At 47.6% G+C, this 22,507-nt stretch overlaps 1 protein-coding gene across 2 annotated transcripts in view; it reads left to right on the forward strand.

Annotated features, from left to right (window-relative positions):
* Positions 1–22,507, forward strand: part of YEATS2 (YEATS domain containing 2) — a 1,326,518-nt gene that overhangs the window by 284,069 nt on the left and 1,019,942 nt on the right. For both annotated transcript variants that reach the window (XM_078665556.1, XM_078665557.1), the window contains exon 11: positions 21,814–22,056. In XM_078665556.1, the coding sequence (XP_078521682.1) occupies positions 21,814–22,056 (243 nt within the window). The remainder of the gene's footprint in view (positions 1–21,813; positions 22,057–22,507) is intronic.

A 22,507-nucleotide genomic window follows, 5' to 3' on the forward strand; every position in this document is an offset into this window, starting at 1 on the left:
ACCCTAGGGGGAAATAACATTCTTGCTTGAGGTTTATCATTCACAGGTCACTAAGGCTACTTCCATACTGATAAATTCTATGAGATGTAAGGTTTCTGCTATAAACAGCCTCCACAAAAATAATCTGCCTTAAAGTATGGTCAGCCCAAAAACCTCACTGGGGATTCATTTGTATCCTTCCCCTGCTTCTCTTTGATGAGAATACTACTACCTCCACACTTCACTGCCTACGTCACAGATTCAAGGTGGTGGTTGAAAACTGGATAGAGATCTAAAGAAGTAAGAAACCTTTGAATAACCATGGACTCAAAGTTATCAATGAACGCCCAAATGGACAAATTAGCAAGATATGCTATGAAAACTCTGCAATGCGTCTTCCCTCACCTGGGATTTCCACACAGGTGCAGGCTACTATCTTCTACTGTCTAAACTTGATTACGCCAAAGGCCTCTACCACCGATCATCTTTATCAACTGTGAAAAGACTACAACACTACAACAAATTCAGAGCCCTACTGCCAGACTATTCCGACATGTAAAGCCACAAGCCCATATCTCCCCTGCCTTGAGGTTTGCCAGAGGATCCACCTTCAAGCGGTTTGTATCACACACAAAGCAATACATGGAACAGGAATGATTTTCATCAGGAATCAAATCACCAATTACATACTACAGTGGAACTTCCGCTCAAGATTGGCACCTCAACTTGAAACGCCACCATACATGAAAAAAGCCATAAGTGTTACATCTTTCTCTGTTCAAGCAGCAAAAGTATGGAATTCATTACCCCCAAACATTAGATCTATGGATAACTATCTTGTCTTCAGAAGGCTACTCAAGTGTTGTCTCTTTCCTACCTAACCACCATACTCAAACACTAATGTACCTGCATATCCCTGTGTATGTAAACGTTTATAATTTGATTATATGTATGTTTCTAGATATATGTATTTCTTTGTACAAATATGTATAATAACTATGGTTTTTACAATAGATATTTCTTAGATCTTAACAGATGTTTATATTATGTATGGTTAAATATATACATATATAATATTCTATGCCTAATATGTTTATAGGTCACGGTATAGTTTTTATACAAGTTATTTGATTAAATGCTCATAGGTCTCTGGGTGTTCCCCCTCTCTCAGTATATACATGTTTTCATAACTATTTTATCTACAAGTGCTTCACTATTGAAATATTATGGGAAAGGTAAAATAAAAATGAGTTATAAAAAATACACAAGTACCTTCAAGTACAGCAACACTACACATAGCTTCAAGTACAGCAACACTTCAAAGTCTAAGTTTATACAATATAAATCTGAAAATATTATCTTCCTTATACATGTGTACCCTTTCTAAGTGTCATGTATCTGTATATTTATTGCTTTACTCCTACTGTAGAAGAAAGAAAAAAAAACTTTCACACTCTCCAGTGCACTACTGTCTCACCCTATACCTCTCAATATATCCTCTACCTCCACTCTCTGACTAATCCCAAACCTCATTCTACTACTGTGATCTCCAAAATAACCCTTTCTAGACTGTTCCCTCCTCAATTCCTACTGCTTACCCCAAACCTCATTGTACTAGTGTGATCTCCCAAACAACCCTTTTTTGAATTCTTCCCTCATGTATCCCTCTTTCGACTCACCCGAACCTCATTTTACTACGATGATCTCCCTAATCCCTTTTCTAGAGACTCCTCCCTAACCCATCTCTTCTTCTACTCATGCCCAATCTCATCTTACTTCTACGATCTCCCAAATAATACTTTCTAGACTTTTCCCTCTTTTATCCTTCCATTATTCTATTTAATCTGAATAACAGACTCACATGTCCACCACTCAAATTATCTCGTATTTCCCTATACTAATTTACCACTAATACTTTTGGGTTCGGAGTAGCGTGCTACTCGCTAAAAAATGCTTTGATGCCGCATCAGGGATAGTAAACGCAATATAAATACGATTGCATACATACATCTCAACCTTCCAAGGCACAACCTATCCTACTAAATTACTCCATCACCCTCTTTGATTGAGGAAGGAATGATGGGGAGTGGCATACTAATCTGAAAGAAAAGTGTTAGTTATAGATTCCTCACCTTAGAATTACCCCAGGCGTCAGACTGGATCTGGAAAGATTTTGCGTCTGCAATACCTCTGCGTGTCGGAAGGTGGCATCTGTCGGCTCCGCGGTCGGCGTCGGCGTCGTGGTCGCTGGGATGACGTTGCGGCAGCTACTTAGACGCCGCCCTTGCACGCTGACGTCCGTTCTTTCTTTTTCTGCACCAGCCAGCGCAGATACGGGAATGGCGGTACTTCAGTCATTTTTTTACTAAGATTTTCTTGACTTTTGTCGACGTCTTCTTACGGGTCTTCGACTCCCAGCAGGTGCCTGAGGGATGCCCGGATTTATGGCCTGCAGTTTCTGTAACCGGCTGATGTCGGTCACAGATCCGCACCGCATGTACCTCTTTTTCCTGGAGCGCGACCACAACCCCAAGTCGTGCTCTGACTGTCGGTTGTTGATGCCGAAGGCTTTGTGGAAGCGGTCCCAAAAGCTGCTTGAATGCCGACAGTCGGCTCCGCGCCATTCAAGGTACCAGTTCAAAAGGAGGTCGAGGGACCAGTCGCGGAGCCATCACCATTCCGACAAGTCATCGAGGTCTTCGCACTCTGGATCGGGTAAGTCGAAGCATAAGAAGAATTTGAAGACGCATAGTCGCTCTTCGACTTCTGCTCGTTGGTCGGCTGACCCGACGAGGCCCGCGGGTGGTGCCCCTCCCGCGGCTCCGCGCACAGAGCCAGATGAGTCGACTCTGAGCTTCCCTCCCTTTCCGGGACCTGGAGCGAACCCTGCCCAGCTTCATACGTTCTATGAGGCGATGCATGCCATCTTTGGGCGGACCGACCCCGCCGGAGCGTGCCTTCGGCACCCCGCGGACTCGGTTGGGGGGCCTAGGTCTTAACTGCCAGCTGGTTTGGCCCCGGCAGCACAGGCCCCTCTTGGATTCAGGCCTGGATCCAGAACGGCGCCGGTTGACCTCACTACGCCTCCACTGGCGCCGCTTCCTTCGGCACCAATACGGCGCTTGGCGCCGGTCGGCTTCCTGGCTGGCGTAGCACCTGGCCTCCATCCTGATATGGACACAGAGCCGGACTGGCATTGGCCGACACCAGATCCGTTGCCGATGGGTACTTTTGCCGCTGTGTTCCACCCTGGCCATTTTCAGCCTGTTTGGCAGCCAGAGGAGGACTGGGAGGGGTCGGTGACCCTTTAAGTGATCAGCTTGATACTGAGCAGGACTGGAGAGAGGACCTGGGGGATGCCAGTAGTCTTGACACTTCACCGACCTTGGCATGTTGTCTCCTCCTACCGTGGCTACGGAGGAGGGAGCATCATACGCTGTGGTGTTGCGTAGGGCGGCCGAGGCTCTCAACCCTGAGCTTCCTAAGGTGGCGTCAGGATTAACCTCCTGGCTGAGGTGCTTCAACCGGCGGGAAGCTCTTCGGAGCCCCTGTTGCTGTTTAATGAGGCCTTCACCAACGTCCTTTTGGGCACCTGGTCCAGACCCAAAACGGGTCTCCCATGGACAGGATGATCGCCACTGCCCGGCTCCGGGCGACCCCACTTTCATCTCCCAACACCCCACCCCGGAGAGCTTGGTGGTCCAAGCCTCCACCTCCAAAAGCGCCTTCCCTACCTCTCCACTGGAAAGGGAATCCAAGAAGCTGGACCATCATGGGAAGAAAATGTTCTCTTCCTCAGTTTAGAACTGCGGTCTGTAAATACTGCATGTCTCCTGGGCCGTTATTTGCACTCCGTGTGGCATACGGTGGAGCAAGTGCTGCCTCAGTGTCCGGAGGAGGCACGGGCAGTCCTCTCTCTCAGGCTGTTGCCGCCAGGAGAGATCCATTCTGTCCTGGACACCGCTTACTCTCTGGGCAGTACTATTTCAACGTCGGTAGCGCTCTGTCGCTACGCCTGGATGAGGTCTACTGGCTTTTCGGGGGATGTCCAGAACACCTTTATGGACATGCCCTTTGATGGCCATTGCCTTTTTGGCGACAAAGCAGACAACGCCCTAGAGAGCTTTAAGGATTCACTGGCTACGGCCAGGTCCTTGGGCCTCTCCTCCCGTCCAGCGCAGTCTGCTTTTCGCCCCTTTCGTGGCTACGGAAGAGGTGCCTCGCTACGTCCCACCCAGGGCCACTGGCCGCAGCAAGTTACCCAACCTTCGCGTGGCCGGGGACGTGGGAACCAGCGTCGTGGTTCAGGGAGCCAGCGGGCGGACCAGTCCCCTTTTGCCTTGCCAGCGCCCCTCTTGTGTTCACAAAAGGGATGGTGGTGGTCGCAGCTCATCTGCACAGATTAGGGGTTTCAGTCTTCCCCTATCGCGATGGCTGGCTGTTGAAGGCGGGCTCGCCCCAGAAGTCATTTCCCACCTCCAGACTACGGCCGATCTCCTGCATCAGCTGGCGTTGTCAATCAATGCGCCAAAGACGTTCCTGATTCCCACTCAGAAGCTCCTCTTCATCGGAGCGGTTCTGGACACAACACATTTTCAGGTCAATCCTACGGAACAGCAAGTCTGAGACATTCAGGCTATGATTCTGATCTTTCGGCTCTTCTATCGGGTTTCAGTCAGAATGACCCTGAGGCTGCTGGGCCTCATGGCCTCCTGCATCCTGCTGATCAATCATGCCAGGTGGCATATGCAGGCTCTGCAGTGGGTCCTGAAGTTCCAGTGGACGCAGTATCAGGGGAATCTGTCTGATTACGTTCAGATCTCGGAGGGCACTGCTCAACAACTGCAATGGTGGTTCACGAACCAGGATTGGGTCAGTGGCAGGTCCCTCTCCCGTTCCCAACCAGAATACACAGTGGTGACAGATCCCTCCCTTCTGGGATGGGGCGGCCACATGGAGAGGCAGAGTTCAAAGGCCTCTGGTCTCCGGCGGAATCTGGGCTTCACATCAAGCTTCGGGTGCTCCGGGCGATTCATCTTGCACTGAAGGCATTCCTTCCCTCTGTCCGGGGAAGTGTAGTGCAGGTGTTCACTGACAACACCACAGCCATGTGGTATTGCAACAAACAGGGCAGGTGGGGTCGTGGACCCTATGTCAGGAGGGCCTCCGCCTCTGGACATGGCTGGAACATCAAGGCATCCTTGGTGGTTCACCACCTGGCAGGTTCTCTGAACGCCAGGGCCCATGAACTTAGCCACAGGTGCATGATGGATTACGAATGGCGTCTTCACTCGGAGGTGGTGCAAGGTCTCTTTCAACAGGTGGGGAGAGCCTTGATTAGATTTATTCACCACCAAAGAGAACGTGCAATATCAGCAATTCTGCGCATTGGAATTTCCAAGGCGGCACTCGCTCAGCAACCCTTTTCGTCGCGAGTGGAGTTGCAGTCTGTTATACGCCTTTCCGCCTATACCACTTCTTCTCAGAGTGCTGAAGAAGATCAGGAGCGACCTGACCCAAGTCATTCTTGTGGCTCCGGATTGGCCACTAAGAGTCTGGTAGCCCGACCAGCTCAACATGGCCATTTTTCCTCCAATTAGACTGCCTCTTCAGGAGGATCTTCTGTCGCAGCAACAGGGGACGGTCCTCCACCCGAACCTGTCCAACCTCCACCTCCTTGCGTGGAGATTGTGCCTCAGTGGGACTTGAATCTTGTGCTGACTTATTTGATGTGCGCTCCGTTTGAGCTGCTTCATAACTGTCCTTTACGTCTCTTGACTCTCAAGACTACCTTCCTGGTAGCCATTACTTCTGCTAGAAGGGTGAGTGAGCTCCAAGCCCTTTCCTCCAAACATCCATTCTAGTCTGTCCATCCAGACAGGTGGTTCTCCGGACCCGTCCATCCTTTCTTCCTAAGGTGGTCACTGCCTTCCACATTGGGCAGACCATTACTTTGCCCACCTTCTTTCCGCCTCCCTATCCTTCAAAGGAAGAAGAGAGGCTCCACTGTCTGGACCCAAAGCGTGCGCTCTCCTTCTATCTGGATCGCACAAAACAGTTCCGGATGGATGATCAACTTTTTGTTGGCTATGTGGGTGCAAAGAAGGGTCTGGCAGTAAATAACCGTACCACTTCTCGATGGGTTGTGTTGTGAATTGAAGCTTGTTACTCTCTGGCTAAAAAGGAGCCTCCAATCGGGCTACGCGCTCACTCCACCAGGGCGATGGCAGCCACTACTGCCTTGGGGAGAGGAGTTCCTCTGAATGACATCTGTCAGGCGGCCACGTGGGCATCGCTGCACACGTTTACCAAACACTTCCGGAGACCCACTTCCGGAGTTGGTATTGCTGGGGTATTTCTTCTAAGGTAAGGACTCTATAACTAACGTGTTTCTTTCAGATGCACAAGTTACTTGCCTTCGGTAACGATATATCTGTAAGAAACATTAGTTAGTTATAGATTCCTTACCGCCCCACCCATCCTTCCGCCTCTGCGAACTGGTTCCTAGGGTTAAGGACATCCTTTCAGGGCCCTAGTTTTGTGCACCAATAGTCAGTGTCTTGCATGGCTCTGCGTTTCTGGCGCGGAAAGTTGTGTACAGAACTGACGTCAGTGCGCGAGGGCGTCATCAATGTAGCTGCCGCGACATCATCCCGGCGTCCACGCTGACGAACGTGGAACCGACCAATGCCACCTTCCGACGCGCAGAGGTACTGCTGATGAAAAATCTTTCTGGATCCAGTCTGACGCCTGGGGGTAATTCTAAGTTAGGGAATCTATAACTAACTAATATTTCATACAGATATATCATTACAGAAGGTAAGTAACTTCTGCTTCAAAAATACCCTTCACTGCAAGCATGTGAAATCGGAGTCGTTCTCTATATTCCACGGCCTGATTCTGGAACTCAATGCCAACAACCCCAAAACCCACCAAAAGCTACATAATTTCTCAATCTCGAACTAGCAATTTATTTATTGAACAATGCATGCATCATAGTCCCTCTTAACTGGTTTTGTCTAACAACAACCTATTTGTGGGTCAACTCAGGAGAGCTCTCATTCACTTGTTTCTTCTCATTGCAAAGGGGCATCTCAATTTTAATATTTCGAAAAGTCTATAAACCTATCCTGGTAACTGACCGACAATTTGAAAATTCTCGTTTCATGTCCTTGCAAAACCTATGAAAAGCTGAATATTTGAGTTTGAAACCCCAGAAATGTATATCATCAACCTGGTCTTATGATTCCTTACGTTTCAAATGACTATGATGTTTAAAAAGGCAGCAGTCCGCTTCAATGAAGATGTATCCAAAATTACTAATTACCTCTCTTCGTTGTAGAGGAATACAATTAAAAGCAAGAAATCAATGTTTTGGTAACTCAAGACATAAATGAAGAAGAATAAGCCTGAGAAAAGTAGAAACTTTGCTCAGTAAAAAAATCCTCCAAAAATAATAACCAATTAAAAAAGTGTTTCAAGTAATTAGGTCAGTTAATAACTCCTGCCCACTTTTATAACTGATGACCTTCAATGGGCTTAGAGTCCACTTATTGCTTACTGTTGGTTGGCTGTATTGACGTTTTCATTTGCTTCCTTTATATTCGATGGCTTGCCTTCCTCTTCTTTTATGATGCATAGCCTCTTTACGATCCTTTTATTGTCTGGCTTGTATCTTCTACTGTGCACATTTATGGAATAACGTTGTTCTTACAGTGCTCCCATGAGAATCCATATGTTTTCTTGCTTGCTCCCTTATGTGCTGCTTCTGCCTCTACATGCTCTGTGTTGCTCCCTTATTCCCCGCCACCAAGTTTATCCATTGCTTTCACTCACATCACCTGGCTTTTGTTTTTACTCATTTTTTTCACTCCTCCGGGTGCCTTTGTTTCTCTCTCCCCAAAGCCCACTCCCGCATCTGCTGTTTCATGGCTTCCCCACCCGTCCTTTAAAACTGTTGAGCTTTTTTGGAGTGACCAGCTGCTGCCAGGTCGCTTTGCCTGTCAAATGTGCTTTCGTGCAAGTGTTTTTTCTTTTACTAAGTTTTGTGGCATCCACTTGGGCTTGGATCAGTGGATAAAAAAAAGAAAAGGTGCCCACTTCGTTCTGTAGGCGCCCGCATGCGTGATGATGTGTGAGTGAATTCATTTATATGCTGTTACTAATGTACTTGCCTACAGAATGACACTGCAGCTTGCTAAGGACACATACTTGTGCCTTTTTTTTGTCCCCCCCAATCCCCCGCCTTCCTCCCAATGCTTAATGGTTTAAGAAATGTGGCTTTTAGCCGATGCTGCACAGCATCATCAAAAAGCATTGGCAAAGATAATTGGTCAATTTTGTTTTGAGCTGAGAGTCAAAAAAATTGAAGCTGCTATAAGGCTCTCTCCCAATAACCTCTCTGTCATCTTGGTCAGAATGTCACCTAATAATTGGTCTCTCTTGAAATATCTTGGACGGTACTGTCAACCCCTCTACCCACTTTTCAGATCAAATACTGACTCTTGCCAAATGTCTGCATATGTGTATGTATAGTGCCCATCCTGGACCTGTCTCATCAATCTCGTCCCCTCCCATGTAATGATCCTAAACTGCCTGGAAGTAGGTAGTCTTTCCTCTCTTACAAGAACCTTCTATTGACCTTGACAATTTCAGCCTATTCTTTCCAGTCTCCTCACTTCTCTTGCTCAAGAAAATCGATGAGATTTGTGTTAACAATAAACAGAAATTCTTTTTAAATCTTGCGCATCCTTGAAAACAGCAATTTCAGCTTGGTGATTCCATTCAGTCTATTGGAATATTTTGATTCTGTCGACCACAACATTCTAATCTGAACTGTAAGACAAGGTCCTGAACTGGTTTGCACCATACTTCCCCTCAAAATGTCCTCTCTCCTGAAAGACCTCATTCTTTTGGCCAAGACTCTAGAAATATCTGGTCTTGGAACATCGCCTTAAATTCAGCTTCTACCGATCTGCTCTGATGTCTCCTCCACCCTGATATAGATGTGACCGTATCCCACCATATCCTCGAATGCACTTGGTTCATCGTCATTGAAATTTCCCCATTTCTGATGGATACTTCTAACTGCAGATCCCTCACCTTGTTAATTTGCCCAAGGTGCCAGACTTTATTCAGAGACTTTTTTCAGCAATTCCCTCATGCATCAGTAGGTGGTGTCAGATCCATCCCACCTCAGAAGTGAGGGTCCCTACATAGTTACCACCTGTGCTTGCCAATGTCAGTTTCTGTCTTTCCATGCCTCCCAGAGATCCGGAGGTCGCTCACTCAACTTCCGTCAGGCCTGACAAACACTTTTTTTCTTCTAAACTTCCCCAGTGTGCAACGGATTTATCCCCTCCAAAAACAGCAGGGTTTAAACCTTGTAAAGATAGCCACAAGCAGATGTCAATGACGGACCTGCACGTCATCGGTCTTTGGTGTCTATGCTCCTCACATTATTCAATGTCATACGACGGGTGCTCGAAGATGAACCTTAAGGCAATCCGGGACCATGAGGCCAAGCTATACATCGCAGAACATCGACAGGAAGCCATAAAGGCCCAGTCTGGCTCAAAGACTCAGACACCTTCTCAATGTCCACGCTGATCCTGTGACCGTTCCACTCCAAGAGCCAAGTCTTCAGGTGAGTCAAAGAAGAAGAACCAACAATCTAAACATGGTTCCTCTTCATCCCGATAGTCCCTCCACGCATAGTTACATGATGCCCTGGGTTCCTCCAGGCTGCAAAATTGGTCTGTCACCGGAACATACTCCGACCCATGTCCCGATACAACCCATATTCCCGAGTCCATCACAGATTCTGCAACAGATCCATGTTGCGATTATTTGGTACCCTACAGGATCCGTCTGGAGCACCTATGGCACCCAAATATCCTAGGGGCCTGCCAGTCGAATTACCACCAGAGGATCTGTCCCTGTCGCTCACTGTGCCCCTCGATCCCTCTCCTTGGTCAGCCTGACTTTGGGCCAGTGCAAAGCCCTATACAGTTCACAGTGCCAAGATGAATGCCACAACCCCACGTGCCTTCGCTGGCTCTGATGCCACTGGCACCGGAGGAGGAGCCGATAGTCATTGAGACCTTGAAGTGCATCCGTCTCAACATATGTGGCTCACCGATTAGAGCGGCAGACCCTGAGGCAGAGGTCTGGCCCAGGACCAGGGTTCAATTCCCGACGCGGCAGGGTCTTGGGCTCATTGTCCACGGACTCGATAATTCTCGCCTCAGTGCCTACTCTAATCATGGGTACCACTCTGCAACTCTGGGCAATAGCTTGCTTAATCTCCACAACGGCCTCGAAAGCGCTAGGGGGTGCCCAGTAGGGGGCATCTCACAGGGAAAGCCAGGAAGGGTTCCACAGCCGTATACAGCGCCAGGATGCCTGAAAGGTGATAGTGCGCTTTACAAGTATACATACATTTACATTTACATTTAACAGGAGACAGTGTTTACAATGCAGTCATCACATCGCAGTTCCTTTACAACGTGGTCGTTACAACGAAGGTGTTGTTAGAATGTGATGCCTTTACAATGCAAGTCATTAGATCGACTTGCTGTAGGGGGCGCTCTAACATAAAGACTAGTACAATTTACTATTCCAACACCTTCCCTACTGTTGCGCAAGCTGGATTTGGAATAGTAAATTATACTATTCCTAAGTCCAGTTCACCCCCTACTGCAAGTAGAACTAATGACTTGCGCTGTAAAGGTATCGCGTTCTAACAACGCGGTTGTTGTAACGACTGCGTAGTAAAGGAATGCGATGTGATAGCATGCGTAGTAGCATGCTATATTCGTCTCGACCTTCACCATAGTCACACCAACCTTGTCCTCTTGCCTACTCTGATTCGGAGACGCTTCCACTACACTATGACATCCCTGACCCTGATAATGATGGCCGCTATGTCTAGGAAGAGGAAAATCCTAATTTTGGACCTACACAATGCCAGTGGACTTGATATCTCTCCTGACACAGGGCTACATTCACCCACACCCACGACCCGTTATAGAAAAGTGTGCCTCTTTCACAGCAGCATTAAGGAGAGCAGAAGAGGTTCTTGATCTGACACTTCCATCCACAGAGGTCAAAACTAATGTCCTCACTGAGGTCCTACAGCCAAGATTGTGTGAGTCCCACTGCTGGGAACCTGGGCAAAACCAGGATCTTGCCCACCAGTAAACTGCCAAATAGTGAGGAGACACAGATTGGTTTCAGGGAACCCTGCATCTCTACCCCAACACCCTATGCCAGAAATCTTGGAAGTTCATTGTTCAACAATCAGGTTAAACCCCAATCTGTTTCTGACCACGCAACCAAACAGAGTCTCAAAGTGTATGGAAACGTTCACCAAAGGCATGTTCTCCTCTGCTAGTCTTGCCCTTCGCTTGGTGAACGCCAGTTGCCTTCCGGGCAGATACTCACATGCGTTGTTTGATATGATGGAGGGATCTTGCCAGCAGTTCCAGAAGACCTCAAATCCAACCTCAAGGGTTTCGCCCAGGATGGTCAGGATGCTAAGAAATATATCATATGCTGGCCTGGACACTACCAACTGATAGGATAGGGCAGTTGAGACTGGGGTGGTGCTTCATCGCCACTTGAATTCGCTCCACAGGGTGCTAGAGCGACGTACCACAATCCCTAATGGACATGGCATTTGATGATGCAGGTATCTTTGGAGATTAGGTGGATTCATACCTGGAGCGCTTCAAGGTGACCAGGGCAACAGCGCGCCCCCTTGGGCCAGCACCACTGGTACGGCAGTTTCCCCAACAAGCTTGCCCTTTAGAGTCTTCTGAAAGGAATTTCAGCAGAAGCCACATCAGACCTTGCTTCAGTAGTGACGTGCCTCCCACACCTTTTGAGGCAAAGGCCTGGGATTCGGCCGCCAACATCCCAGCTCCAGGGGAAATGAACTACTCAGTCACCAGCCCCTCCCTCGGCAGCAGAGGCAGCGCTCAAATGCCTGGTAGAGGGGTCATCTCACCTTTTACCTCCACGATTGACGCAGCATCACATCAGAACAGTGGCTGTTACAAATTATCCAGAGCAGGTATGCCCTCAGCTTCCTTTCATCCCCTTCAAACATGCCTCCTATACTGCAGTACCTCCCAGAAGACCACTTGTCCATTCTGCGAGAGAAAGTTCAGGCTCTCTTGGATAAGAGAGATATATACGGGGAACCGGCATCAAAAGTTGAGACTGGTTGTTTCTCCTGTTTCTTGTTGGTGCAAAAGAAGGACGGAAGCTTCTGCCCAAATCCTGTCTGCCCGGGACTCCGGAAACTGGATAGTAGTTTTGGACCTGCAGGGCGCCTATTTCTGTATTCCTGGCCTGCAGTCCCACTGGTGTTATCTGCAGTTTCAGGTAGGCCAGGAGCACTTTCAGTTCTTATTGCTCCCCTTCAGCCTCACCAGGGCCCCTCGGGTGTTCGCAGTAGTGATGGTGGTGGTCGCTGCTCACCTTCAGAGGTTGGGAATACTAGTGTTCGAGGCATGTGGGCTGCTGAATTCACATCTTACATAGATCGCCGCCTAGTGTTGGGTCCGGATGATTGCACATTGTTGTCCTGGAAGAGTCTTCGAAGTATCACGAGATAGGTGGCTCCTCCCCTGGACTACAGTGCGCATGGGCATCCTCTCCATCCTCAGATTGTTTTTTTCCGCCATTGGGTTCGGATGTACTTTCCTTAACTCCAGTTCGGAAAACTTTATACAAGGCCAAAAGGCCTTCGGGGTCGTCGGTATTGTTCTTTCAATCGGTGCCGAGTTCTTGTTCCAGTTTCTTTCGAAGCAGGATGTCGAAGAGCGCCGCGTGGCCTTTTCGACACTACAGGCCCGATCGTCGATGGAACGGAGCCCGTTCAAACGATGCCCCCTTTGTAATTCAAAATACCCGCAAATCGATGTACACCCGGTGTGCAACAAGTGCTTAAATCCAGACCACAACGAGGACAACTGTTTAGCTTGTGCTCGGTTCCGGTCGAAGAAAACGCTTAGGCTCCGACGTGCAGCAAGACAAACGATGACGAAGCCAGCGCCCGACCCGGTGAATATCTTCGACGAAGACGACGATGAGGTCGTCGAGACTGAGGATCCAGAACAGACGTCGGATCCAGGTTCGGAGCACGACTCCACCTACTATGAAGACGACGAAGAGCACGTCGTTGAAGATGAAAACGTCAAAGAGGTAAGGGACGACGTGTCCCCCATCGGAGCCGTCGATGACGACTTGAGTGATGAACCAGGCCCAACAGTGGGTACTGGGCCTACACAAGACACTCTTAAACTTTCCAAGGCTCCGGTCGAGGCATCGCCGAAAGGCCTTAGCCAAGATCATATTAAGCATTCTATAGCCTCGCGTCTCGGCCCGGCTAAGAATATATCACATGAGCCATCGGTCGCCCAAACGAAAGCGAAACCGAAAGCTACCGAGGAACAAACGAAACCGAAACTGCTAAAGTCAGCCATCGGATCGAAGAGTGCAACCACATCAGAATCGACGTCGAAGAAAAGTGTCGACGACCCTAAAAGGTCAACCGCAAAGGGTGTCGATCCAAAGATTGGTGCGCTAAAGTCCATCGCTAAAGCCAAGTACGTCGATCCAACGAGGTCGGCGTCGACGGACAGCGACACAAACAAGGACTCAACTCTCAAAAGGCCCTCGAACGGAGGCACCGAGTCGAAAAACAACAGCTCGTCAAAGCCCTCGAGCCAAAAACAAAAGGCGCCTCGAAGGAGCAAGTCGAATCGACAAAAAAGAGCGCACATCCGACGCAAGCACAACTGTCGACGCAAAGTAAAAAAGCACAACAACAAAGCAAAGTCCGTCGGTCCCATATCGGCGCCAGGACAGAAGCCGCCGATAAAATTCGGACTGCCCCCAACAGCACGGCCTAAGGCTACCGATCCGAAAAAAGGGATCGAACATTCCAAAACTGTGACACTTGGAAAAAGGAGCCATCCTCAAGAAGCAAGCGTTGTGTATCAGGAGCCCTCCTAGGATGAACAGTCGAAGCTCCATATCGGCGCCGACACTGGTACACTTACTATTTATCAAAGAAAGATCAGGTCGGAACATCCACTGGAATCCTATAAAATTCCACTAAAGAAGAAAAGGGACTCTTCCACATCGCCTGTCCTTTTTGAGAGTGTGCAGTACCATGACCAAGACACGTATGCATACTCACCCACACGCTCAACTGAGGAGCTAGGGTACAACTATGAAGAACAATATAGTTACCCTGCGGACAATGATCAAGATGACCAGGCTCAAACCTGGACAGACACTGCTGACCAGGGGGAATCACAACCTATACCTGATACTCCCTCTTATCCTGTAAAGACCTCGCCCACAGAGGATACAGCGGCGTTTAGCGCACTGATAGAGAGGGCAGCACATAATCATGATGTGGACATGCATGCTGACCCAATTGAGGAGGATTTCTTGTTTGACACTTTCTCCACTTCAGAGAAATCAGTTAAAACATTGCCAATGTTAAAGGGTGTCCTCAAACACGCAGGAGACATTTTTAAGGAGACCACCAGAGCAAGGGTTATTAACCCCCGAATTGAACGGAAATACAGACCGGCGCCTGTGGACCCTACATACATTAAGGGACGGTTGCCGTTGGACTCTTTGGTAGTCTCCAATGCTCGTAAACGTGCCAACTCCCAAACTACTGGTGATGCTCCTCCTCCGGACAAAGAGTCTAAGATGTTAGAAGCTTCTGGAAAGAGGGTGGCTGCACAAGCAGCTAATATCTGGAGAATCTCCAACACACAGGCCCTATTAGCCAGATATGATAGGGCACATTATGACACATTGGAGCAACTGCTACAACATTTGCCTGATGCATACAAAGAAGGTGCAGAAACACTAATACAGGAAGGGAAACTCATATCCAACGCTTCCATTAAATGTGCGCTGGACGTAGCTGACACTGCAGCCAGGGCCATCAACACTAGTGTCATGCTCAGAATGCATGCTTGGTTGCGTATCTCAGGGTTTGAACCAGAGATTCAAACAACTTTATTGAATCAGCCTGTAAACCCTGATTTTTTATTTGGCCCTGATGTGGACTCCATCTTAGAAAAAATTAAAAAAGACACAGAGACAGCTAAATCTATGGGGGCCTTGCAGTCTCAACAATTCAGAGGTGGTTCCTTTCGTCGCTCCAATAACAGAGGAGCTTCAAGAAGACAGGCATCCCAGCAGACTCAATACAACAAAGGGAACACGCAAACCACCTATACTAAAACAAGCAGAGGTGGATACCGTGGCAACAGCAGTAAAGGCAGAGGACGAGGGAATAACAACACCAGATCCTCCGCCAATACTAAGCAGTGACGCCTTGTCGCTGCCCCCGGACCATATAACACCGGTCGGGGGCAGATTACAACAGTTCCTGCCAGTCTGGGAAAGCATTACCACAGACAGGTGGGTAAGACAACTCATTCAGTATGGTTATTGTCTAGAGCGAACATCCACTCCACCCAACATACCCCCAAAACACCGACCTATGTCCGCAGAGCACATAGACTTATTGCAGCAAGAAGTTATCAGCATGCTGCAAAAAGGGGCCATAGAACTCGTCCCTATACAAGAACAGGGTACAGGGGTGTACTCTCTGTACTTCTTAATCCCCAAAAAGGACGGGTCTCTCAGGCCAATACTAGACCTCAGGCCCCTAAACCAATACATCTTGTCAGAACATTTTCAAATGCTCACTTTACAGCAAGTTTTACCACTACTCAGGGAGACTTCCTCGCTACCCTAGACTTAAAGGATGCGTATTTCCACATACCAATACATCCAGCACACAGGAAGTATCTCAGGTTTACCATCCAAAACCAGCACTACCAATTCAAGGTACTGCCTTTCGGGGTGACCACAGCCCCCAGGGTGTTTACCAAGTGCCTGGCGACAGTGGCTGCACACCTACGGAGAAACCATGTTCACGTCTACCCCTATCTGGACGACTGGCTCATCCAAGCAAAGTCAGCCCAGCAATGTGCCAGTCACGTGTCCCGCACTATTCACCTCCTACACAGCCTCGGATTCTCATTAAACTACCCAAAGTCTCATCTTCAGCCCGCCCATGTACAGCAGTACCTGGGAGCCACAATAGACACTCTGGCAGCAAAGGCGCAGCCAAACTCAGCCAGAATTAACAGCATTCAGTTACTCATTCAGGAATTCAGGCCCCAACACTCGCTCACAGCACGGGTGTTTATGCAGTTGATAGGCATGATGGCCTCCTGCATTTTCATAGTCCCTCACGCAACACTACACATGCGTCCGCTCCAGGAGTGCTTAGCACGGCAGTGGAACCAGGCTCAGGGACAATTGAAAGACCTAGTGTTGGTGACCGGTCGCGCATACAGCTCTCTGCATTGGTGGAAACCACAAAACCTTTGCAGGGGACGACCGTTCCAAGAGCCTGTACCACAAATAGTGCTAACGACGGACGCATCTCTCCTGGGTTGGGGCGCGCATGTCCTCCATAACACAGTGCAGGGACTATGGACAACGCAGCAGAAGCTAATGCACATCAACCTGCTAGAACTGATGCAATCTTCATGGCGCTAAAATCTTTCAAGGTACACTTGTGCAACAAAGTCGTGTTAATCTGGACGGACAACATGACTGCCATGTACTACATACAGAAGCAGGGAGGGACACACTCTCCACAGTTGTCCCATCTGGCGCAAAGCATGTGGAAGTGGGCCATTCAGAGGAACATCTTCCTCATAGCGGAACACCTCCCGGGCAAGGACAACCAGATAGCGGACCTGCTCAGCAGACACAGCCACCAGATGCACGAGTGGGAGATACATCCCTCCGTGCTGCAGCCGTACTTCCATCGGTTGGGTCACCCAGAAATAGACATGTTCGCCACAAGGGAAAACGCAAAATGCCAAAGCTTCGCCGCCAGATTTCCACATCCGCAGTCTCAGGGCAATGCGATATGGATGAAGTGGTCAGGCAGGTTTGCGTACGCTTTTCCCCCAGCCCCGCTCATACCACTAGTGGCACGCAAACTGCCACAACACTCAATGACTCTAATCCTAGTTGCTCCAACATGGGCGAGGCAACCATGGTACACCACGTTTCTAGAACTTTCCGTGGTTCCTTATCAAAGGCTGCGATTAACGCAGAGCCATGGCGACATTCAGCACCCAGATCCGCAACAGTTGAACCTTGCGATATGGCTCCTGAGGTCATAGAGTTTGGTTACCTCAACTTGCCTCCCGGCTGTATAAATATTATCAAAGAGGCAAGGAGGCCTACAACCAGGGCATGCTACGCGGCGAAGTGGAAACGATTTGTCATCTATTGTAAAAATAATGACATCAATCCGCTAGATGCATCTACTCAGAACATCATATGTTACCTCCTACATTTACACAGATGCAATCTGGCTTACAGCTCCATTCGTATACATTTAGCTGCAGTGGCAGCTTATCTTCAAAACAGGCAGCACCTTTCACTCTTCAGGGTACCTGCTATTAAAGCTTTCCTGGAGGGACTCAAACGAATCATTCCTCCAAGACACCCACCTTCACCTGTCTGGAACCTCAACGTGGTTCTCACCAGACTAATGGGACCACCTTTTGAACCTCTACACTCCTGTGAGATACAATTCCTAACGTGGAAAGTAGCTTTTCTAGTTGCGATTACATCACTCAGAAGAGTTAGTGAGCTGCAAGCCCTAACTATTCAGGAGCCATTCATACAAATTCACGCTAATAGGGTAGTGCTGCGAACTAACCCTAAATTTATGCCAAAGGTGGTGTCCCAGTTTCACATCAATCAAGCTATAGAGCTGCCAGTATTCTTCCCTAATCCAGATTCCGTGGCAGAACGAGCTCTACATACCCTTGAAGTTAAAAGAGCTCTCCTGTACTATATAGACAGGACAAAACTTTTCAGAAAGACTAAACAACTGTTTGTTGTCTTTTCACCACAGCACAAAGGCAACCCCATTTCCAAATCAGGTATAGCCAGATGGATTGTTAAGTGCATACAAATCTGTTATCAAAAAGCTAAACGCACATTAACAGTTCCCCCAAGAGCGCATTCCACACGCAAGTTAGGGGCATCCATGGCTTTCCTAGGAAACATTCCTCTAGAAGACATATGTAAGGCAGCCACATGGACTACCATACACACATTTACCAAACACTACTGCGTAGATGTACACTCCAAACAGCAAGCTGCTGTAGGACAGGCTGTACTCAAAAGTCTTTTTCAAACTGCTGCAGCTTGCACAGGCAACCGCCGCTAAGAGGAGACTGCTATACATTCTATGCATAAGATGTGAATTCAGCAGCCCACATGCCTCGAACGGAATATGCTACTTACCAGAATGCATCTGTCCTTGGCATGTAGGGCTGCTGATATTCACATCGCCCTCCCTCCTCCCCGGTGCCTGTCGCAGCTGTAGCATTCAGAATTAATCTCTAGCATGGATATCACTTACTGTATCATACTCCATCCCTGCCACAATGGCGAAAAACAATCTGAGGATGGAGAGGATGCCCATGCGCACTGTTGTCCAGGGGAGGAGCCACCTATCTCGTGATACTTTGAAGACTCTTCCAGGACAACAATGTGCAATCATCCGGACCCAACACTAGGCGGCGATCTATGCATAAGATGTGAATATCAGCAGCCCTACATGCCAAGAATAGATGTATACTGGTAAGTAGCATATTCCTTTCCCATTTCTTGATGACTGGTTGCTGAAGGCATCCTTGCCGCAGGCAGTCATATTCACCTCCAGACGACAGGAAACTTATTAACATTGTTGGAATTTTCCATCAACGCTCTTAAGTCACATCTGACTCCTCCACATAGAACACCGTTCATTGGAGTAATTCTGCACATGGTGCTCTTCCGAGCCATCCTTCCACCTCCGCGAGTCTGGTATATTTGGGCTGTCTTCCCTATGTTTCAACCTTGCTTACAGTGGGGGCAGCTCTAAGGCTTCGTGGCCTCTTTGATATTGTTTGTGAACAACGTCAGGTAGCTCGTGCATTCTATGGTGTAGGATCTGATGTCTCAATGGGCTCAGCACCAAGGAAACCTATCAAATTCCATATGGGTGTCCCTGTAGACTGCAAAAGACCTACAGTTGTGGCCGCTAGAACTAAGTTGGACCAGTTGCAGACCCCTCTCCCTAGCCCCACCCAGAGCAAACTGTTGTGACGGATTCATGGTGCTAGGGGTCGGATTTAACCTGGGAGTGGTGGAAATCAGAGGCCTTTGGTCTTTAGTGGAAGCTTCCCTCCCCATCAACTTGTTAAAGTTGCTAGCGATTCTCTTGGCACTAAAAGTGTCCCTTCCCTCTATCAAGGGGAAATGGGTAGCCCTACCACTATATGATACTGCAACAAAAGGGGGTAGTTGGGTCCTGTGCCAGGAGGCTTTACACCTTTGGAAGTTGCTGAATCGTAAGGGCATCTCCCTAATCATACAATATCTGGCAGGATCTTTAAACTCTAGGGTGGACTACTCAGACTGAGTTGTTTAGCAGTTTATAAATGGTGACTGCACTTGGCAGTGACACAGGGCCTCTTTCATCAATGGAGTAGAATCCTGGCTTGATCTTTTTACCCCGCAGAGAGCGTGCAGTGTCCTAGCTTCTGTGTGGTGGAGTTCGCAAGGCAGCTCTCGCTCAGAGACACCTTTTCCATAGATTGGAACTCAGTACTTCTCTGAACCTTCCTGCTTCTACCTCTTCTGCCCAAAGGTCTGAAAAAGATCAGGTATGGCTGGGCCCAAGTAATCTTTGTTGCTCCAGTCTAGGCGAAGGGAGTGTGTTAACCAGAACCTTAATGCAACGAGCTTTTGTCCTGTGATCAGACTACCTCTTTAGGAAGACATTCTGTCACTACAGCAGGTCAGGGTCCTGCTCCTGAACCTGCGCAACCTGCACCTCCATGCATGGAAATTGAGTAGTGACAATTGATGCCTTTTGACCTTCCTCCATTCACCTATGTAAATAGGAAGAAAAACTTCATCATCTTGACTGAAAGAGAGCAATAAGCTTTTACATTGATTGTTCCAAGGAACATCAGTGGGGAATCAGCTCTTTGTAGGGTTCCCTGGGCTAAAAAGGGGACAGCTGTACAGAAAAGAACCATTCCCAAATGATTTGTCTTGTGTATTAAGCTTTGTTATGAACTTTCTAACAGCCTCTTGAAGGGATATGCAATCTTTCCACCAGAACAAAGGGTGCTCTGCAGTTAGAAATATCTATCAGAAGAGCAAGTTACTTATCTTTGGTAACGCTCTTTCTGGTAGATACTCTAATTGCAGAATCTTCACTGACTCACCCTCCTCCCCATTCTGTGGATAGACTCCTTCAGCCCATGTTAATAAGACTCCATTATAGAGATGAGCACACTGGCACATTCTGATTTTCTAAGGGCTCCACGTCCTGCCTGATGCCAGCTTGCGAAAGGTGGCGGCTGTGTAGCAGTAGTGGTGTCACTTCTGGGGTGGGTAGGATCCGACACGGAGCAGCACGACGCCATTTAGTGACACATGAGGAAATTGCTGAAAAATTCTCCTGAACTAGTCGGGCGCTTGGTGGAAATTCACAGTGAAAGTAATCTGCGGTTAGTTAGAGTATCCACTAGAAAGAACGTTATCAAAGGTAAGTAACTTTTTCCTCTGGCCTTCATTCTAGACAGCCATTTCAACCTTTGCAGATTCATTGGTAATATGGTAAAAAACTTAAAGTAATCTGTTATCATACCCTTTTTGCCTAAGTAAGACCTCAAAAAGCGTGTCATCAGTTTATGATTCTGTCCACTCTTCACAGTGGTAATTCCATTGTTGCCCAAATTTAGGCTACTGTCCATGCTAAAGCATTTCTCATCTCCACAACTGACCACTTTGAGCATATTATTCCTATGCTCATTTTCCTGAGCAGCTCCTCAATGGGGGTGGAACTGCGTACTAACTTGCGTGTGCAGAAAGAAATGTACTCGGATCCATCTGACAACCTGAGTAGGAGATTAAATCTCACAGAAGGATCTTATCAACTATGCAGTTGTGATCCTATGCTGCTCATGATCCCCGTTTTCAGCAAAAACAGACACTGAAACAATGTTTATTTTGTGATGACCCAAAGTTTGGCACTGTTGTGTCCCTCCATCCACACTAATACTTCTGTTAGGTACTTCAAAAAAAGGGAGGTGAAACAACTACTGTCTCTTCACCCTTTTTTATTTTTCTCTCATCAGTACATCCAGAAACCTATTTCAAATTGTTCTGGTATGAGCTATGTGCTAGGGGTGAGTTTGCGTTCTTACTAACCGTTATGGATTTTGGAACTCTGCTGGCATGTTCTGTATTATATGTGATGTATTCGCGCCTGTTGCGCATTAGAGGATTTAGGAGTATTTCATCTTTATACCATTGTTATGTTTATGAGCTCATTACTTGTGAAAACAACCTTAAGAATCTTGGATGAGGCCCATCATGGTGCTGTCATTCTGTGTCTGCACCAAGAGTTTTCCCTATATGCCTGTTTATTTATTACTGAACCAGTGTTATGGAATGCAAGTTTTGTGCATTCATTTCTACCCTAATCACTTGTGTATATGTATAAAGATGACTTAAGTATATCCCTTCCTCAGCTGTCTGAATGGTGAAGCGCTTTTAATGTATATAAAGCGCTCTAACGCATCATGGTCTAGTCTGAGCTATATACAGCTGTTAAAAAAAAAAGAATCAAAATATATATTTTGTGGAATGAAAAATAAAGACTTTCATATCTAACCCCCTCACTCCTAGGTTTCTTCATCAGAAGTAGAGACGAACAGCATCCCACCACTTTTCATTCTCTGCAACCTGCTTTGGAGCATTCGCCCACCAAAACAGCACCGCCAAAAATCAAATTTGGGTCACATGGCAATTCTGCTTTCCAACCCATTACTGCAAGCTGTAAAATAATACCTCAGGGTCAGATCCCCAGTGCTTCAGAATCTCCGGTAAAGTCTTTCCAACCCATCACCATGAGCTGCAAGATTGTTTCAGGTATGTGATGTTTTATATGCTTTATAGGTTGCATTTAGTGTTGGGTATGTTGCAGCCTAGACAAATGCAGATCTACATGCTAGTGCACCACAAATAGGGCTCTGGTACCTCATCTGTCAGTGACCCTGATCCCAATTTTGAAAAGGAAGTCCAGGCGCTCCAAAAAGTGACAGTTTATTTAAATCACCTTTCAGCGTTTTTGCAGTGACAGTTTTGCAACTTTTCATTAAATTCCTCTCGGTATCAATATTCATTTGAGGGGAGATACAAAACGAAGAATGTGTTTTTTTCAAGATAAAAACTATGTGAAGGACACCAGGTGCACTGTCTAGTAGAAGAAAGCATAAGGTGATAGGGACACATGCCAACACAGCTGATTGTGCGTCTAGTCAGGGTGTGTTGCATAAGCATATTGTGTTGGCACATTAATAAACAGAAAATCCTCCATTCC

The sequence above is a fragment of the Lissotriton helveticus genome, chromosome 11 (genome assembly GCF_964261635.1).
Source record: "Lissotriton helveticus chromosome 11, aLisHel1.1, whole genome shotgun sequence".
Lineage (NCBI taxonomy): Eukaryota > Metazoa > Chordata > Amphibia > Caudata > Salamandridae > Lissotriton > Lissotriton helveticus.